At 42.3% G+C, this 18,250-nt stretch overlaps 1 protein-coding gene across 1 annotated transcript in view; it reads left to right on the top strand.

Annotated features, from left to right (window-relative positions):
- Positions 1-382: 382 nt before the first annotated feature.
- The window catches only part of ADAMTS12 (ADAM metallopeptidase with thrombospondin type 1 motif 12), a 149,987-nt gene continuing 132,119 nt past the window's right edge, over positions 383-18,250 (top strand). The window contains exons 1-2 of the mRNA XM_063422663.1: positions 383-844; positions 5,534-5,895. Of these exons, the coding sequence (XP_063278733.1) occupies positions 715-844; positions 5,534-5,895 (492 nt within the window). The 5' untranslated portion in view covers positions 383-714. The remainder of the gene's footprint in view (positions 845-5,533; positions 5,896-18,250) is intronic.

The raw sequence follows: 18,250 nt of genomic DNA, 5'->3' as shown, positions 1-18,250 counted from the left end.
AAGAAAGCATTAGATAGGGCTCTTAGTGCCATGTACTTTTAGTAGTTGACATTTTGATGTTCAGTCACAGGCTGGACTCAGTGATGGCAGAGGTCTTCTCCAACCTAACTGTGTGATACTGTGAGGCAGCCCGGAAACTGGGCTATGGGTGCTGGGGGCCATGAGCTACGGGGTGCTTCATCTGCGGAACCCCGGCCATCCCCTCCCGCCGCATCAGGAAGTGCTGGAAAACCGGGCAAACTCCCCGTGCCTGGAACACTTTCTCCCGCGGCTGGGGAACCTCTGCCAGGCGTATGCGGGGCTGCCAGGCGCCTTACCCCGGCCCCTCAGCGGAGACCACCGGCGTGAGACCAGGGCGTGGATGCTGCCTTGTGCGGGCGGCCCTCCCTCACGCCTGCGGGGGCGAACGTCCCACATCGGTCGCGGTGGAGGGCGGAGAGGGGCGGCAGCCTCTGTTGGCGGCCTCGCCTCTCCTCCCTCCCCGCCGGCCCGGCCCGGTTCGTCCCGCCGCGTTAACCCCGGCGGCTCCGAGGCGGGGGCTCCTGGGAGCCGCTCCCTCCCCACAGCCCTCCTTCCTCCGCCGGCAGAAACCAGACACCGGGCCGGCCCCGCGCAGCCCCTGTGCGGAGCGGCGCCCGTGTCCGGCGGCGCCGGGAGCGGCCCGGCCATGCCGCGGCCCCGGTAGGCGCCCCGCTCGCCGCTCCCGCCCGCACCATGCCATATGTTCCGCGGGGCCGGGCGGCACGCGTGCTCTCCCTCTGGCTCCTCGTCCTGCACGCCCCAGCGCCCTGCCTGGGCAGGGCCCCGCCGGCCGGCAGCTCCCCGTTCCCCGACGGCGGGCAAGGTCAGTGGCGGCGGGCGGGACGGGACGGGACGGGACGGGACGGGAGCGGGGAGCGGGTCCCGCCGAGGGTGCGCTGCCAGCCGGAGCAGCGCGGCTCTGGGCGCTGCTCGGGCGGGAGGGGTGGGCGGCCGGGCCGTGTCGGGCCCCGGTGCTGCCCGGGCGCCTTCCCGGCGCTGCCCTCGGCGCTGCCGGGACGCGCTGCTCCGCGCCCGGGGCACGGCGCTCCGGCCGCGCCTCGCTGCGGCTGCTGGGCGGTCACCGAGTTCGGCTGGGTAGAGGTGAAGGTATTGCTAAACCCTGCCTTTTGCAGATCCTTCTCGTTTAGAGACAACTCTCTAAATGCCAGAGTCGTTTTGTGTTACTAAACCGAAGAAGTTTACTGTCGTGATTATTTATTTATTTTTAAACAAGTGATCGGTTCTGTACCAAAGCAGCAGGCGCTGCAGAGGGATTGGTGTTACCAAGGTTCAGCACCCGCTGTGAGTTTCTCACGTTCAGCGAGGATGGTAAATTACAAGTTAAACTTCATCCCCGGGAGGGGTTTCTTTGAGGCTGCCCTCACAGTTGCATTATTTTCTCCCTCTTTTGCTAGGGGGAGTGCAACTCAGGAATTTTATTTTTATTTTAGTTTTTGCTTGTTTAAGAAAAACCGTGGCTCCCAAGGGAGAAAAATTACGAGTAGTTGGAAGACTCTGCCTAGTGGTAGAAGGCCCAAAAATATATGAGGAAGTTTTGCTTCCTGATGCAGTCAACAGCTGTGGTGCTTTCAGGAGGGCTTGAACACAAAAGAGAAAATCTTCTGTACCCCTCAGACAGCGTAGAAAGGAAAAGGTTTAACTAAGGTGCCTGAAAAGTGAATTTTCAAGTATCTTGAAGTTGCTTCCTGTTGGATTCATTGAAAATGGATGCTAGCAATAATTACATCCCTGTGACTCTATATGTGTCAATATGTGAGTCTATATGAGACAGAACAGGGGTGATTGTGTTAGCATGTAGTGGCTGTTTAATTGTCAGGCATTTGAAATGAAGGTAGAACTAATTTAACTTCCTAGGCATGGGAAACAATCCTTCCTAAGTGTTTGCAAATAGCATTGCGTAAAGGGGCAGTTAAAATGTGGCTAATTTTTTACAAAGGAAGGTTTCTTGAGTGTGAAGTGTGGACTGAAATTTGTACATGGTACAGCTGAAGTGTTTTGCTCTCTCTACATCCCTGGTAGATGGAACAGGTGGGGATGCCCTTGCTGAGTGCTGAAGGCCTGCTCTCTGCCATGGGGCTTTGGAGCTTGCTGTCCTTCCTGGGTGTGATGCTTTCTCCAAGATGAGCCACGCTATTTCCTATCCCAGGAATGGTTTGAAAAGAAGCCAGAGGGTCTGAGGGGCAGATGTACACAAACTACAAAGATGGAGATGAAACAATGGCAAATGATGATGTGTCACATTTTAAAGGAATTTTGTCAGGGAAGATGTTATGTATTTAAAGTAAATTGTGGTTTTCCTGTCATGTGTGACAGATCATGTATGTTTTTCTCTTTATCCTAGTTTATTCACATTGTGTACAGCCATTCTTAATAAGGCAATTCTTTGCCATGTGTGGTGAATTTGGATCCACAGAGGAGCAGACACACAGGAGTTGTTTTGAGTATTATCAGATGTTTTCAATGATGCAGAATTAGCAAGGTCTGCAGGGAAGATTTCTCTGACAACTTAAACAATACTTGGGCTCCTCCAACAAATATGAAGGGCCTGAACATTGCCTGTGCTGTGTGCCCAGAGGGCCTGAGCAGACACTGTGATTGCAGAGCAAAGTTCTGACTCAAATGTGTGTTGCTCACTGTCGTGCTTCTGTCTCATTCACAGCACCACAGCACGCCAGCATGCCCAGGTGGAGTTCTGGAAAGACAGAACATTCTGGAGCTACAGCCTGAGCAGTGCCCACTTGACAGGCAGGACTCCCCTGGAGTGGAGAGTGTGTTGTGTCCAAGAGGGATGCTGTGACATGCCGGTGCCAGGGCTTGCCAGTGGCATTCATTCTTTCCGTTTATGTTTGCTGCTGCAAAATTTTATGGGAACTTGTGGTATTGTAATAGGAATTCTTGTTACTGTATGAAAATGGAGGCATTCAGTGTTGAAGGATGCAGCCGAGTTTTGAGCAGTCTGGTTTGCATGTATTTAGTTCTTCTTTCCTAGAAGAGCAGAAAGGGATCACCAAAATTTTATCCCCTATCTTTGTTTTACACTCTTCTCCAAGCAGAAACTATGCTATCTTAGGTTTAGTGTGGAGGTCAGTAAATTTTCCTGCTATGGTTAGGATTGCCTTTTACACAACAGTTTAGGCAAAACTGTACTGATAGTGATTACTTGCAGAAATATTGTTAGCCTCATCCTGTTAGACTTTTGTGTTGTAATCTTATTCCCTCTGGTCTTTTGAAGGCTTTTTAATAATTCATTTCTGCATTTTTATTACAGTACATTATTATTGCAGCATAATTCCCCTCCCCAGTGACTAAACAAGTATTTAATGAGTGGGTGGAAGAAGTTCAATTTTTCTGCTTTGATAATCCAGTGCTTCAGCATTATTTTCCATCTTATTGATGCTGATGGTCTACTTTTCTTTAACCTCTATACACTAAATGCTGTAGTGGTGAAGTAAAAAATTCCCTTGCATAATTTTAATTCCAAGACAACAAGTCTTTGGTCTTGCACGGAGTTCAGCAGTTAAGCCACAACAAATTAGGTTCAAGATATCAGGCAGAGGGAAGTCGCACAGTGACAGCAAATGAGTAAGTTTTCCTTCAGGCATTTAATTTGATTATTTAATAAATTGTGCTGAAAACCAAGAAATGGGGGCCTGATCTTGAAGCATTCTGCATTAGTCTGACTTTGCTAGCACAATATGGGATGTGGGATTTCCTGGAAGTCTCACAATTTAACATCTGCAGATAAGCTGTATTTTTGGATGTTTCTTATCTTTTCTACCTGCCCTTTTTTTTTTTCTGCTTCACTGTGGAGTGTGATAGGGGGGCACCTTGGTTTATCTTGAGCTGCTGCGTTATCAGGCATCCAGCACCTTTAGTGCTATTTGCAGGCTGTGATAACTGCAGACACGAAGGTGTGCACTGAGTTTCCAGTGTCTCAGTCCTCTCATGGGGACAAGGGCAGATGTCTGTAAGAACCTGTGGTAGGCATTAGTGTCCATATTGTCAAGACCTGGCTCTGTGAAGGCCCAAAACCCCATTGCTGTTGCTCGTCCTGCAGAGCTCCAAGTCACTGCAGCCTGGTGGGAAGACTTGTGTACAAAGAAATCTGTTGTGCAAGAGAATAAGCTTGCTTCTGATGTAAAGGTGCTGCTGAAACTAGGACAGATTTCTAATGTAGTTGTATATGTGCTGCGAGGCAGGGGGTTTTGTGTGTTTTGTTTTGCTTTCCTTTCAACTGGAATTGTGTCAGTGCACGTGTCTCAGGGGTCCATGGCCGGAGGAAACTCAAGCAGCCATGTCTTAAACTGCAGCTAATGAGGACAGCTGAGATGTGTTCCTTCCAGAAGGGGATGAATCCAGACAGCTGTCTGCTTAGGCAGGATTTTTCCTCAGTGACTTTGAAGGTACAGGCAAAGGAGGGAGAAGTGCTTCTAAAAGGATTGCCTAACCAGACCTAGCCTGGAAGCACCTGGAACAGGCTAATTGCTTTGTTAAGCAGCTTAGTTAATGAATGAGGTGTAGACAATGCATGTGTAAATGGCTGGGACTTTGGGAGTGGAGAGCAACTCTGGGTAAAGAAGAACTGGATTAATCTGTGTCATCATAACTTCTTTTTAATTAAATATGTTCAGACTGTCATTTCTGGGGTAGAATTCCCGTATGCTAGCAGATCTGGCCCTTAGGGTATGAGTTCTTATGGATTGTGTTTTACATGGATTTGTGTTATTTGCGTGGGGGTTTTGCGTTTCACAGTAATTTAAAAGAAATAAAACTGGTTACAGGTGGTGTTTCTCCTGTATCATCTTCTTACGTATGCTTCCAGTTGTAGCAGGAGATAACAATGTCAGTAATGCTAGAGCATGAGGCTGAGTGTGCCCTGCTGGATTCTGACAAGTGATAAGATTTCCAATCTTACCCCGCTTGGAACTTCTTGTACAAAAGAGGACGATTACTTCATCCTCTTCAAACTCTTCTGTGAAATTCTGAAGCTGCAGCAGCTGCTAAAGCTGATGCTACTGAGATGCTGTTACTACAAAGAATCAAGCCGATTTGTGTTCTTTTCCCTTTTGTGTGTTTGCAAGGCTCTGTGCCCAGCTTCAGGTGGTCAGTTTTTTGGTTGTGTGAAGACCATGTCCCAGGTCTCCAGCACATGATATTCCTTGATCAGAGTGTCATGTGCTGGAGACACCTAGGTCATGGGGGGTTCCTAGCCCTTGTGGGATTGGGAAGTGCAGGTGTGTGTGACAGTCAGTCTTTTATATGCATAGTAACAAAATGTTTTAAAAGAAGAATGTTTAGCTTCTAAACTGAGTGTTACAATGGGAGAATAGAAAACCCAAATGAGGAATGTATTCTATGGTAGTCTGTGCATTGCCTGCCTTTGTGTCAGTTGGATGTTGTGGTGAATTGCTCTCACTTTTGATTTTTTCCCTTAAATTATGTGAGATCTGAACAGGCTAGCACTCTCTATTTTTTTTTCCCTTTCTCTCAGAGCAATTTATGAAGACAATAGCAGAATACCATGTGGTTCATCCCGCAAGAGTAGATGCAAGTGGGCAGTTTATTTCTTTTAATCTACACCATCACATCTCAAGCCCAAGAAAGAAGAGAGATCTTGGAAAAAGTGAAAATGTGGTATATTACAAAATTATTCATGAGGAGAAGGATCTGTTTTTCAACTTGACTGTCCACATGGGATTTCTTTCCCATAACTATGTAGTAGAAAGGAGACGTGGCAACCACACCAGAGCGAAGATTTCAACTCACTCAGGAGTTCCTTGCCACTTCCTTGGCACGGCGTGGCAGCCCGGCTCCGGCAGCGGGACGGCAGCGATCAGCACTTGCAGTGGCCTGGTGAGTGATGTGACCTTTACTGTGGTTCTGGGCTGTTTCTGGTGTCATTAGAGCTGAGCTGGTACGAGTGTGTCTGCTAAGAAGCTGCATGAGCCAGTCTGATACCTCACTAACTCAGAAAGAAAGTTTAATTCTGTGGATGTTGCTTGGATTTTTGGAAGGATCAGAAAGTCAAAAGGCGATGCTGAGGCCTCTTGGCATTTACTTCTAGCTAGTTCTTTCTTTTCTCCTTTGTGATCTGGACTGAAGGTTTCTATCAGTCATACAGCTTGGCCATCCAAATATTGAGTCATTGCTTTGATTCCATTACTAGTTGGATTGCCTTTCAAATGCATCTGACTATGAGCTTCTGTTTTCCTCTAAAAGGAATGTAGCTCAAGGACACTGAAACTGTGCTGTGAATCACACCTGTGGATGGTAGGTTGGGAAAACGCATTTGTTTCCTTATGAACTGCACTGCAGCTTTACTTTGGATGTAGGGAGTGTGTAAAGTGGCACATGTGATTTGTGAGAGGCAGAACCCAGAGAGTTTGTGGGGTGTGCAGGCAGAGATGGTGATGAAATGTGCACAGTGTGCATGTGCTCTCATGCTTTGATTCTGGAGTGGAGAATGGCAGTGTCTGAGAGCCCATGACGCAGGGGACTGATGCCTTTTGGCCAACACATCTCAAGTCTGCAGCAGGCTGGGGATTGATGCTTAATTTTTGAGCCTGAACACTAGGGCGAGTAAAGTGATACCTTTCCCTGCTAACCTGTCAGTATCAAAGTGTGTTCCTCGCTGCTGAGCTGTAGGAAGCTTTCAGAAACAATGGAAATTCTTCTGGCAGTGTGTGAGAAACAACATGAGCACAGCACCGGTATAAATGAAATAGGAAACTCTGGAGTTTACAGAAGTGCTGATAACACAGTTGGCATGTTTCCTGGAGAAACAAACCATTGCTTGAGGCCAGAAGTTTCAGTCCCACAGCTATGAAGATCAGCGATTTTATTTTCTAAGTTACATTTCCAGTGGGTACCAACTTATCAGAATTTCCCCAAAACGTGTTTTGGTCATACAGGTTCAGTAAGTAAAAGGAGATATGATGATACAAGTAGTTCCTTTGGTTGTTTTGTTTTGTGCTTTACCAGAGTGTTTTTGTTATTTTTCATTAGGATGAGAGCTTGAAAATGAGGTGCTAGATCTTCAGTATGTCTTCAGAAGTATTTAGTCTGCAGCAACAACTAAAAAAACCCTCAAATTGCATTTTAAATCCAGCTTGGTAATATCCTTTAAAGTTATCCTTTCATTTGTGTTACAAACTTTTTGACTTTTATTTTCACTTAAAGGTTCTGAAAAAACCCTTTATCAGAAAAATCACTGTTGTGGTGTTGTGTTCCCATCCTGCCCCCAAATGAAACTTTGAAAATATATAATCATAAATTAATTCAGATTGAATAAATGAGTTTTGCTTCTGGCTAAAAAGATGATGGTTTTGATGTGATGATTTTTGAAGTCCAGAAGTTGCTGCTCTGAAGAGGTTACAATAAGAGTTGTGTCTGTATCTTGATTCCCCTGTGTGCCACAGGTTGGGAAAGGTGATTTAGCTTGCCTTTCCTCTGAAAAGATCTAGTGTCATATGAAGACATCTATTGATGAATAATTTTGTGAGCTATGAGAAATGAAATCTGATTTTCATAATAAAATCCTAACATTTCTGAAACTTGTTTGTTTATGGTTGTCTCCACATTTCTGAACTCCAGTGTTGATTTATTTTCATCCTGGTGATCCCCAAAGTTTTGCTCTTCAGCATCAAGTCTATTTCTTCCTTTTTTTTTCTTTGTGGGATGAATTGTGTTTTTCTATTGAAAATATTTTATTCCGTTTACTCTTGTGAAGGAGGGGAGAAGAAGGAGGAGGTGAGATTAAGTAAACATGATGGATTAAAGAAACTTGCTTTAGATGCTTAAGTAACCTATGGCATGGATAACTTGTTTACTGTCCTAAAACTACTGATATGCTCAGGCCTCATAACCCAAGAGCTGGTGAAAACCAGTGTCTTAGCTTTCAGATACTGGGAGCAGGAATGTTAGTGGTGCCCCTTCCTTGATGCTGTTTTGTCTTGACAGTTCAGGTTCACCATCAAATGAAAGCCTACTGTGCTTTTGTTGCTGAGGCATTTTTAATAAGGTCAGTGAAGCACCAGTTTACTATGGTAATGAATGACAGGAAACTCTGTGATCCCTAAACTTCAAAATTTTTACTTTCTTAGTTATTGGAGCTGGTAAAAGGTACTGGAAAATACTGATTTGATTAAATAAATATGTTTTATGGAATATCATTTTGGTTGTCATTTTTAGTGTCAAAAGGTTGCATTATTATTTTGTAATTTTGCCCAAGTGAATTGCTTATATTTCCACACCATTTTACAAATTATGGCCTGAATTAGAGCAAAATAAAATCCCAAATGATACCTGTGGGAGGGGAATCCTAGTTCTAGTCCTCTTTCTGGAATGACTTCTTCTCATTTCTTCTGTTAAACTTCTGAAAGTTTCCTAATTTCCAGGACAATAGCGGTGTACAAGAATCCAACAAATATGTGTGCTGTAGGTTTGTGTTTATCATAACAATCACTCACATACTACACTGAAAACATAGAAAATCTAGAAATGTATATTCATCTCTCATTTTCACTTTGAAATGTATTCCTGCTTCCCTTGGCATTACACAGGCATTGCTGATATGTTTTTTATGTTCCCAAAATGGCCTGCAAGGGAAATAAGAGTGATAGGTGTGAGATACAAGAACCGGTGGCACAGTCATTGTGTGATGTTATTCTTTTTTTTAAAAAAAAGTAACTGTGACTGTTTTCAGAAGTATACATGGAAAAAAAGATTCGTAAAGGGATTTGGTCAGAGTTGGACGAGAGGACACAGAGGATAATTAGCAGAGATCTGGAGGAAGTAAGATGTAATTTCCAAATCCATTTTTTTCTTACACCTTGTGAAATCTTAGTTTTCCCTTTCATGCTAAATAGGTCATGACCTTCTTAGCAGGTTGAAGAATATGATGCTGTAATCTCTGTCTCTTCCTCTCTGGGTCAGTTGTTTAGTAAAGTCTTTTGCACTTCTGAGCCTTTTTGAATAGTGCATGTGTTAACATGTGAAGAGTGGGACAGACCTCTCTGTTTATTTTGGGTCACACTTGGACGAGGGAATCCCAGAGGAGAAGTCACTACCAGAACACAAGAAACATCAAACTGTGGCACTTGGAAGGGGAGCAGACATGAAATCACTTAGATACAGGAAAATTTCCAGGATGAAGTAAAGGGAGAAAATGATTCATTTTTATGTCTTTGAGTGAAAATGACGCTTGGATTGGCTGTCTTGGCAGACTATTTAGGGCACTCTTCTAATAATGCTTTGAGTTTTCCCAGTGCCTTTCCACAGAAAGCTACAGTGAACTTTTCCAATACTAACGCCTTAATTGTCAGCTGCCTGCTAGTCCTGAGAATCCCTTGTGTTGGAGGAGTGGTGTCAGCTTGTCCTCTCAGTAGGGCTGGGAGCGAGCAAAGCCCAGTGAAGTTGAATGAATATGCTAGGTTTATATGCACAGAGTCCTACAGAGCTGGAAAGTGAGTTTTCCTCTGATAGTACATCCTCTTCATTAGGAACAAGGCCCTCTTTTATCTGTCCGTAGCACAGACGTTGTTTATGGTATTTTTAGATGACAGTGTCATTAAGGCTTTGTTTCCTTGACACTTGTTTACAGAGAACAGCTGTCAATCAACAGTTGCTTCGAGGGATGCATTCATCTTCAAAGGCAATGAAAACATTAGCATGGAATAGGGAGGAGAATGGAAAGACATTAGTATGGAAATCTGTGTATCTGGTAAGCTCCTGGCCATCCAGGGCCTGTAGGCAGATCGTGCTTTGGCTGTTCCCAGCTAGTCAGAGGTTGCCTCTGTCCTGGTGGGTATCACTATTTTTGAGAAGTGATGTGTGCCTCTAAAAAGATTTTGGAAAAGTTTCCCTCAACTCCATTCTTCCCTCTGCACTCAGCCCCAGTCAGGGCAGCCCTTTGTGGACCTCTAATTGGTGGTTGTGTGACTGTTCGTGTAGCAGTAGGAGATGCTCCAAGTGGGGCCAGAATGATCTCCCTTACTCATACAGTTTCACCTGTGTCCTCAGTGTAACATAAAATCTGCTAGCAGCATTTTATCTTTTGCAGACTTGCATCAGTTTGGGGGAATTCAGCATGACCTCTGTTCTCCTGCTACATGCCAGTAAGCTTTTATAGTTAGTGTGAGATGCTTTTCTTATGTTGACCCACATGTTGCTGTTTTATGATCTGTCCCAAGTTGAACAGTTCTGTGTGGGTATCACAACAGTATTTTAATGACAATGGACCCCATGGCAGTGGTCTAATACTGCTGTTCAGGCATTCCTGGTCGACAGCCGGCTGAACAGGAGCCAGCAGTGTGCCCTGGTGGCCAAGAAGGCCAAGGCATCCTGGCCTGGGTCAGGAATGGTGTGGCCAGCAGGAGCAGGGAGGTCATTCTTCCCTCGTACTCGGCACTGCTGAGGCCACACCTTGAGAGCTGTGTCCAGCTCTGACCCCTCAGTTTAGGAAGGACTTTGAGATGCTTGAGCATTTCCAGAGGAGGGCAGCGAGGCTGGTGAGGGGCTGGGAACACTGGGAAGTCCTGTGAGGAACAACTGAGGGAGCTGGGGTTGTTTAGCCTGGAGAAAAGGAGACTCAGAGGTGACCTTATCACTCTCTACTACTCCCTGAAAGGTGGCTGTGCTCAGGTGGGGGTTGGTCTCTTTCTCCAGGCAGCAACTGATGGAAGGAGAGGACACAGTCTGAAGCTGAGCCAAGGGAAATACAGACTGGATATAGGAAAAAATATTTCATGGAAGGAGTGATAAAGTACTGGAGTTGTCTGCCCAGGGACGTGGTGGAGTCACCATCCCTGGATATGTTTAAAAAAAGACTGGATATGGCACTCAGTGCCATGATTTAGTTGAGGGGTTAGGGCATCAGTTGGCCTTGATGATCTTGAAGGTCTCTTTCAACCTAATGATTCTGTGAGTTCTGTGACTTCCTCTCCTATAGACACAGAAAACATCCTCCAACATGTTGGACTTGGTGTTTTCCTTAAATGTGGTTTAAGAATAAAAGAATCTTTACAATGGTTTTATAGTATTTGTTCTAAAGTAAAGGAAGAACAAAATGTCTTGCTACATTTATAACACATATTTTTATCTGCTTCTGTATCTCCTAGTATTTGAGTTTGTTTGATTAACTGAGCATTTGTTTATCTGTTTTTAAAGGTTGTTACCAGGGTTTAGCAAAGCTAAAGTACTACACAATTCACTCCTAAAGCCCAGAAAAATATCCTTGTCTTTTTATTCCCTTGTAGTACGCATGCAGCTAGTAGAATTGTTTGTCTTCCAATGGAAGTGTCTTTTGATTATTAAATGTGGCAAAACATGTGGCAGTGATAAAGACAGTTAAGGACAGGGGGTATGTAACCTTTTCCTCACTTGAACTTTTGATCACCTGAAATTGGATTCAGTGCTGATCCCTGACTTGTGACTGGACACCCCTAGAACACATTTGGGCACATGTGCCATTTAGGTGGCTGTTTTAGTTTTAAGAGTTGAATTGGAATGTATTTCTGTAGTGCTTCCTGACATACATTAATTCTGTTCTGTGAACAAGGTGTCTGGGAGACAAAACCAGAAGTTCTTCAGAGGTCTCCTGCTCTTCCTTCGTATCTCCTTTCTTCCCCTAAGACAATATCTTCCTTCTTTTTTTTGTCTTTCCCCTGGGGGATGGTACTGGGTGGGTCCTGCTTGTGTTTGGAAGTATGGCCATATCTGCCTATCTGCCAGTTGGGTCTTCTTACTTAGGTGTTAGTGACATTTCCACTGCAGCTTCTCTTGGTTTGTCTGGCAAGAGATAATCTGATGAAACCAAAATGTAGGAACCCGGTGTTTGGAGAGTGGCAGAAATTAAGTCAGCTGCCAGCCTTTTCCTCGGGGATGGGAATTGCTCCTGGCTGGATACCATGGAGCTTCCACAGTCTGATTATTGCAATTTGGCTTGTTCTGGCACTCCTCAAGCAGTAAAGGCCTGCCAACTACCCTGGTTATGTAGCTGCTGAACATCGCTTCTCACATGCAGTAGTAGGGAAAATACTGCAAGTACAAAAGTATGCACTGAATGTAAATGCAGTTTTTGCTATGCATCTCTTCTTTGTTGTGCATGGTTTGCCTTGTAGTGTATTCTCCTTGACTGACTAGTGTTAGGGTTGCGTTATGTGGTTGTGTTGTATAGTTTTCTTTTTGAAGATGATCCAAAGGCAGGGTGTGTCTGTGGTGGTCTACATCCATCCCCCGATAGATTCATCATTCAAACTTTCATTAGTATTTGCTGCAGTACTTTAACATCCATCCTTTTTCTTTGTGTTTGAGCTTCAACTATGCCGTGCCAGCTCCCTTCCCCCAGTCTTTCGTCTTCAAAAATACTCTAATTGACAGGTCAAATGAATCTCATCAGTGATCTCAATACATGAAAATCCAGCTGTGTCTGTGGCTCCTGCTTTTGGCCTTATCACCTTTAACTAATATGAAGTTGTTAGGCTGGAAGCTGGGTCTGACTGGAGCTATTATAACATTGTGGTTACATTTCAGTGGAAGAGCCATTGAAGGGATAGGTTAAAATAAGGATTAGTCTTTATGAGCAGGTTTGGATGGAGTACCCAGATTTAGAATGCTCCTTTAAGATAATGATTTTTGGACTGTGAAGGAATGACTCTTATAAGGTAGTTTTAAGGCATCTTAATCTCTTGTTTAAATATGTATCTATATATTTGCTAATTATTTAGGAATAATGTTCATGTGCAGAGTTGTCAATCGTATTTCCAGTTTCCATGAGTTTTCATAATCAATCTACTGTGTCATGATTTCATTAGTTTGATGTGTTTTTTACAAAAAATTTATGTTTACTGAGGGAAACCTGGGAGATTGTGACTACAGGTTAAGGATGTAGAAGTAAAAAAAAATATGTGTAACATCCATTTTGCTTTGATTCTTCATAATGAAAGGTTTGTAAAATGGTCTGTTCATTATTTCTTTTAGTATCTTCTATTATCTTGGGAAGTTTTTGGCTCATTCTCTGAAAGAGAAGTGGAAGTATCAAAGCTATTAAGTCCTTAAGAATTTTGTGGGTAAAGGTGGGAACTTTTGATCAGTGAAATGATGGGTGTGCACACTCAGCTTGGCCAGTGGCTCAGCACAGCTGTAAGTTGTTACTGGGTGAGGAGCAGTGCTACCACGTCCCTGCTGATGGTGAGGAGCACTGAGAGTTCAGGAGAGATTGGAGGAAATTGCTTTGACTGTGACAATGGAGCACATGCGAGAAGCAAATCTGTGGGGGAACAAGGCTTTGATGGTTCTGCTGTGCATGGATTTTTTTTACTTTACTCCATTTTCATTTTGGCCTCTTCAATTCTCTTTGTGTGTCAGAGAGGAGAAGCTGCAGTCTCTGCACAGTGTGAGCATCAAAACGTGGTTATATTTACACAAACATCAGACACACACACAAATCCATGTACATATGTGTAGCACTGACACTGCAGAACAGCTGCACTGCAGATAAAGCTCTTGGATTCAGATCTGTTTGGTGTGCTGAGAAGGCTTCTCTCCTGTTGTATGTATTGCTTGTAACCAACTTGTGACCAAAAAAATTGTTGTCTTTGTTTTTTTTTTTCAAGAATTCGATGTTTAAAAATGGACTCAGCCAACTCATTTGTTAATTGCAATGGAATTTAAGGATTTAGTGATTTAGTGTGGGATATTTAGGTACTTTATATACACACTGGCTCCAGGTGTGCTCTGGAGAAGTACAAGCATTAAAATGAGTAAGTAGTCATGAAAAGGTTTGCTTAAATAGTGGCTGTGTTTAAACTCATTCATGGTGTGTTCCAATTCTCATGGCAAAGAGCAAACCCCTAATAAAATGCTTGCTGATGCATAGAAAGCCCAAGAGTAGATCTAAATTTGTTCTGCTTGGAACTCACAGTAAAGGCTCATGATGCAGCTTTGGGTTTGAAGATTTCTTTTTTCAAATTTCACTCCTCCCTCCCCCTCCCTTTTGAAATGTTTATATTTGAAACAAAGACAATTTTAAATGATCAGTCCAAACTTGAATATCTGCTAACTTTAATGAAATGTTAATTCTGTCTGTTTTCTTATCTAGAACAGTCATGGACCAAATCTGGTCAAAACCATAAAAATGGAGACTGGATAGGGTGAGTGTCTGTTTTATACAGCATCCTCTGTCCAGCAATGACTAAGTAAATATCTGGATATGAGGAAGAACGTAGCAGTTGGACATCTCCCATTTGGTTATTTGTGCTTCTGTTTTCAACTCAGATCAAATTTTTCAAGGAAAACCTATTGATTAGTTAGTATTTCACATATTATCTGGGCATCCCTTTACTCAGTGTTGGAAATATGAGTCTTTACATATGAATTATAGCACTTAAAACTGATTTAGCTGTATTTTCATTTATTTTTCACTAAGTCTTTATATCAGTTTTATTTGATGCTTCCTGGAGTTGTTCTCATGGAGGACACAGTGAACAGTCAGACACTGAGCACAGTGCTTGAGATTATTTACTCAGTGACATAGTGTATTCCTAATTACTTTTTTTGTTTCTTGGTAATTCCAAACACTTAACAGCTTTGTTGGACAGCTGTTAAGATTAGTTTATTATATAGTTCAAATTTTTTTCCTCATGAAAGCAGCAGCTCAGGTTCTTTCTGCACAGCAGCAGGTAGATCAGTGTCCATATGCTGCCTTTCTTCCTTCACTGTACAATGCTGTATCAATTTTCATTCATCTGTTATTATGTTTTTTTTTCTTTCTTGCCCAGCTGCTGACTCTCAGGAGTTTTCTGACATTCATTAGTTGGCCTTTGTCCTTATGCTCTTTAATAGCTTCTTAGAGTTTTCTAATATCCTGTATAAGAGATAGCAAACTAATTTTTAATACAGATGTTAAGACAAGGACATTGGTTGAAGAAGAAAAGCCATAGCCAAGAAGCTTTATTATTAATAAAAAACCCACAAGAAACATTAAGCTGCTTTTCCAAACACATGAATATAAAATTGCTGAATTGCTAACTCTGAGATTCAATCTATAATTTCAATTGACTTTGCAGAAGATGGGTAAATTTGTAGACTATGAGCTATGTTGAATGGCAGGGAAGTAAATGGATAAAATGAAGTAAAGTGATGAAATGAAATAAAATGATAAAGTGGTGGAGAAAAACTCCAGCAGAGTGATGAGAAAGTAGCCTTTTACTCAAGACATCCCAAAGTGGAAGGTTTCCAGAACACCTGGAGGTCAGTGATTGTGTCCTTTTATCTTTGCTCTGTTTTTGCAGCCTTTCCATAAAAACTTGCTCATGTCTGCAGATGAAGACTACTGAGTTGGAAGGATCTTTATTTTACTCCAGTCTGGCCATTCTTTTGGCACAAGGTGTAGAGTGGGTTTTCACCAACCTGGAGTATTTTTGGGATATCTGTTTTTTAATATAGGTGCCTTCTCTTGAAAGTTAAGTGTGGAGTAGAAAGCAAGAATTGGTTGTTGTTGCTGCCACGAGGTGTAAGAAATTATTTTAAATACAGGTGCTTCCTGGCTTTATTTTTTGTATGTAGTCTGGATGTCCTTTGCTGGATCTTAGTGCTCAAAGAGTCTCAGTAGATCTTAATGTTCGTTAAACTGTTTTTGTCATACCTGTAGACAACACCAAAGTGTTTAAACTACATTGCCTGCATATTTTACATCAGCTTTTATCTTTTTTAAATAACTTACAATCAAAAGTAGAAGCTCCGTTTCTTATTACATCATGTCAGTTCAGAGTGGCTGAGTACTTGCTGAGATTTTTTGATGTATCTTTATATAATGTAGTTAAATCACAGCTGGTGGCAGATGCTTGTCAAAAATCAACAGGTGTGTTATAATCCTTTTTTCATCAAAACGCACAGCACAAGCTACTGCTGCTTCTTGGAAGCAGGACCCCAGTCTCAGCTATCAGAAAAAAAGAAGGATAAATTAGAATAGTACAGGTTTTTCCTCACAAAGAGAGCAGTATGTTTCTTATTTTATTGCTAGTTAAGCTACAGAGACAACATGCCACTTGTTTATCTAATTAAGTGTTCTCTTTCAAATCAGGAAATGGATTCCACTTGGCTTTGGAAAAGAGATCAAAAGTCTGAGAGTAGTAGCAGTTCAGGAGAGAGGTGCCAAGGAGAGTTATGAAGCTAAATAACCATAGCTGCACCTGTGAAAGCAGTCCAACTCTAAGGAGGGAATGAAACTGGAGACTGTAAATTAGCTACAACTAACCACAAAACCCCTGCCTGCAGTAGCAATCACTGCCTTCCAGAAAATTGGTAACTGTCTTTTCAAAAAACATAAAATCTAATATTAATATTTTAGTAAGATATAATAGTGATAACATTAAATTCATTATATTTCATGCAAGATCATCAGCTGTAGTTATTTACTGAGGTGAGATTTTAGGCTATTAAATTTATTTTGCACCAGTGCTCTGAATTGCTTTGGTCACTGGAAAGGAGTATTATCTCCAGCTCAGCTGTGTTATCTTTTTGGCCATTTTCTCATAATTAGGATACATCATCTCCTGGCAAGGCAGTGGAACAGCTTTTGGCATAGTCCCTTCATGTTATGGCTGTGAATGTTGCTTTATATGGTACTATTTCTAGTTAAGTTGATTATCATAACACTTCTCAAGAAATGTGTTCTGTAAAGGACTGAATGACTATTGGATATTTTAAATATAAACAAGCCAAGTTTGTTTATGTCAAGCTTCTTTATGAAGACTGGAGCTAGCTGAACTGAGTTGCATTTTTTCATTATTTGACAAATGTTCTGTTTCCCCATTACTAAGAACTTGTATTCTTTGAACTATTAAGTCCTACATAACAAATAATTGAATTGAAGGCCATTATTCATCCAGACTGTTCAGTGTGAAGACTCAAGATGCCGGACATGGAGATGAAGTGATGTACAAAGTCTGTAAGTAGATAAATGGTGTGCAAATTAGAAGCCCAAATGAGGGAAACACATTAGGCATAATAGCTCAGATTCTCACTCATCTCAGTAGATGGATTTCTGTGAAGTGTAGGAATTCGTGAATTGTCCGTCAGCCACTGGCATTCTTAGCTCTCACACAGGATATTTTTGTGTACAGGTCAGGAGATCAGAATGATCTAAACTAAAAATAAAACCAAAAATTCAAAGCAGAAAACCTCCACTAGCCCACCTCCTCCCCCCAAGTCCTTAAGCTTCAACCAGGGTTCTTAGGATCTTTCTTGTTAAGTTTTTTAACCTGATTACAAGACAAGATCTCTTTCAGAGTTTAACCTGAACATGGCAGTAGATTGAGATGTTTATCTGTATAGGATCTGCAGCAATGCCCCAGAGAATGGAGTAGTATTCTTCACTGTGTTTTGTAATTCCACTGTAAAATTAAATCAGGTCACCAGTTCATACTTGATTCATCTACCATTGGTGAAGTGCCACTGTGACATTACTAGTGCTAGGAGGCATTTGGGAACTGCCCATCACCCTCCCTACCCACCTGGCTGCATCCCAGTAACTGGTCTAAGGACATCTGGCACAGGTGTTTATCTGTGTGTAGCATTTTTCTGTTGCATATTTGAAACAAGTCAAGGGTGCTGATAGCTCTGTGTTTCAGAGCAGTGTGTCACTTGGGTGACACATTGCAGTTCCAGGGTATTACCGAGAGAAAAAAAAAGACTGTTCATGCAGCTCCTTAAGTCTCTGCTCTGGGGCTGCTTTTATTTAAAACTTTCATTGATACTCATGGGACAAGAATCAGTAATGTGTAATGAACTTTGCTCAGGATATGGATCTAGAAAGTATCATCAGTACAGCGAAGGACTGGGATATTGTATCATTAAACCAGGAAATGGTATATATGAAATTGAAGAGAGGAAAGTTCAAGTGTCATAGTGTGGAGTTTAGAGTCACAGAGTTAGCAAATAATAGACATTTCTACCTTAAAAGTTCATCTGTTAGAAGAATGAGGTTAAGACTTAAATATACTTGCTTTATATGTTATGGATGTTTTCGGGGGTAGTTTTTTAGTAGAAGGTTGTTACCTTGGAGAAAAAAAGGAAAAAAGATCCTAGGATTTGAGCAGAGATTAGAAAAATACGGGAAAATGTGACTAAAGGTTCACTCAGGATAGAGTAGGCATTTTTCATCACTCCATTTGAAAAAGGGAAAGAACCTGTAGGAAGTACCGCTTCT

Source organism: Prinia subflava, chromosome Z, assembly GCF_021018805.1.
Source record: "Prinia subflava isolate CZ2003 ecotype Zambia chromosome Z, Cam_Psub_1.2, whole genome shotgun sequence".
NCBI lineage: Eukaryota > Metazoa > Chordata > Aves > Passeriformes > Cisticolidae > Prinia > Prinia subflava.
The sequence above is the reverse complement of the archived record's forward strand: the minus strand, read 5'-3'. Positions and strand labels throughout refer to the sequence as shown.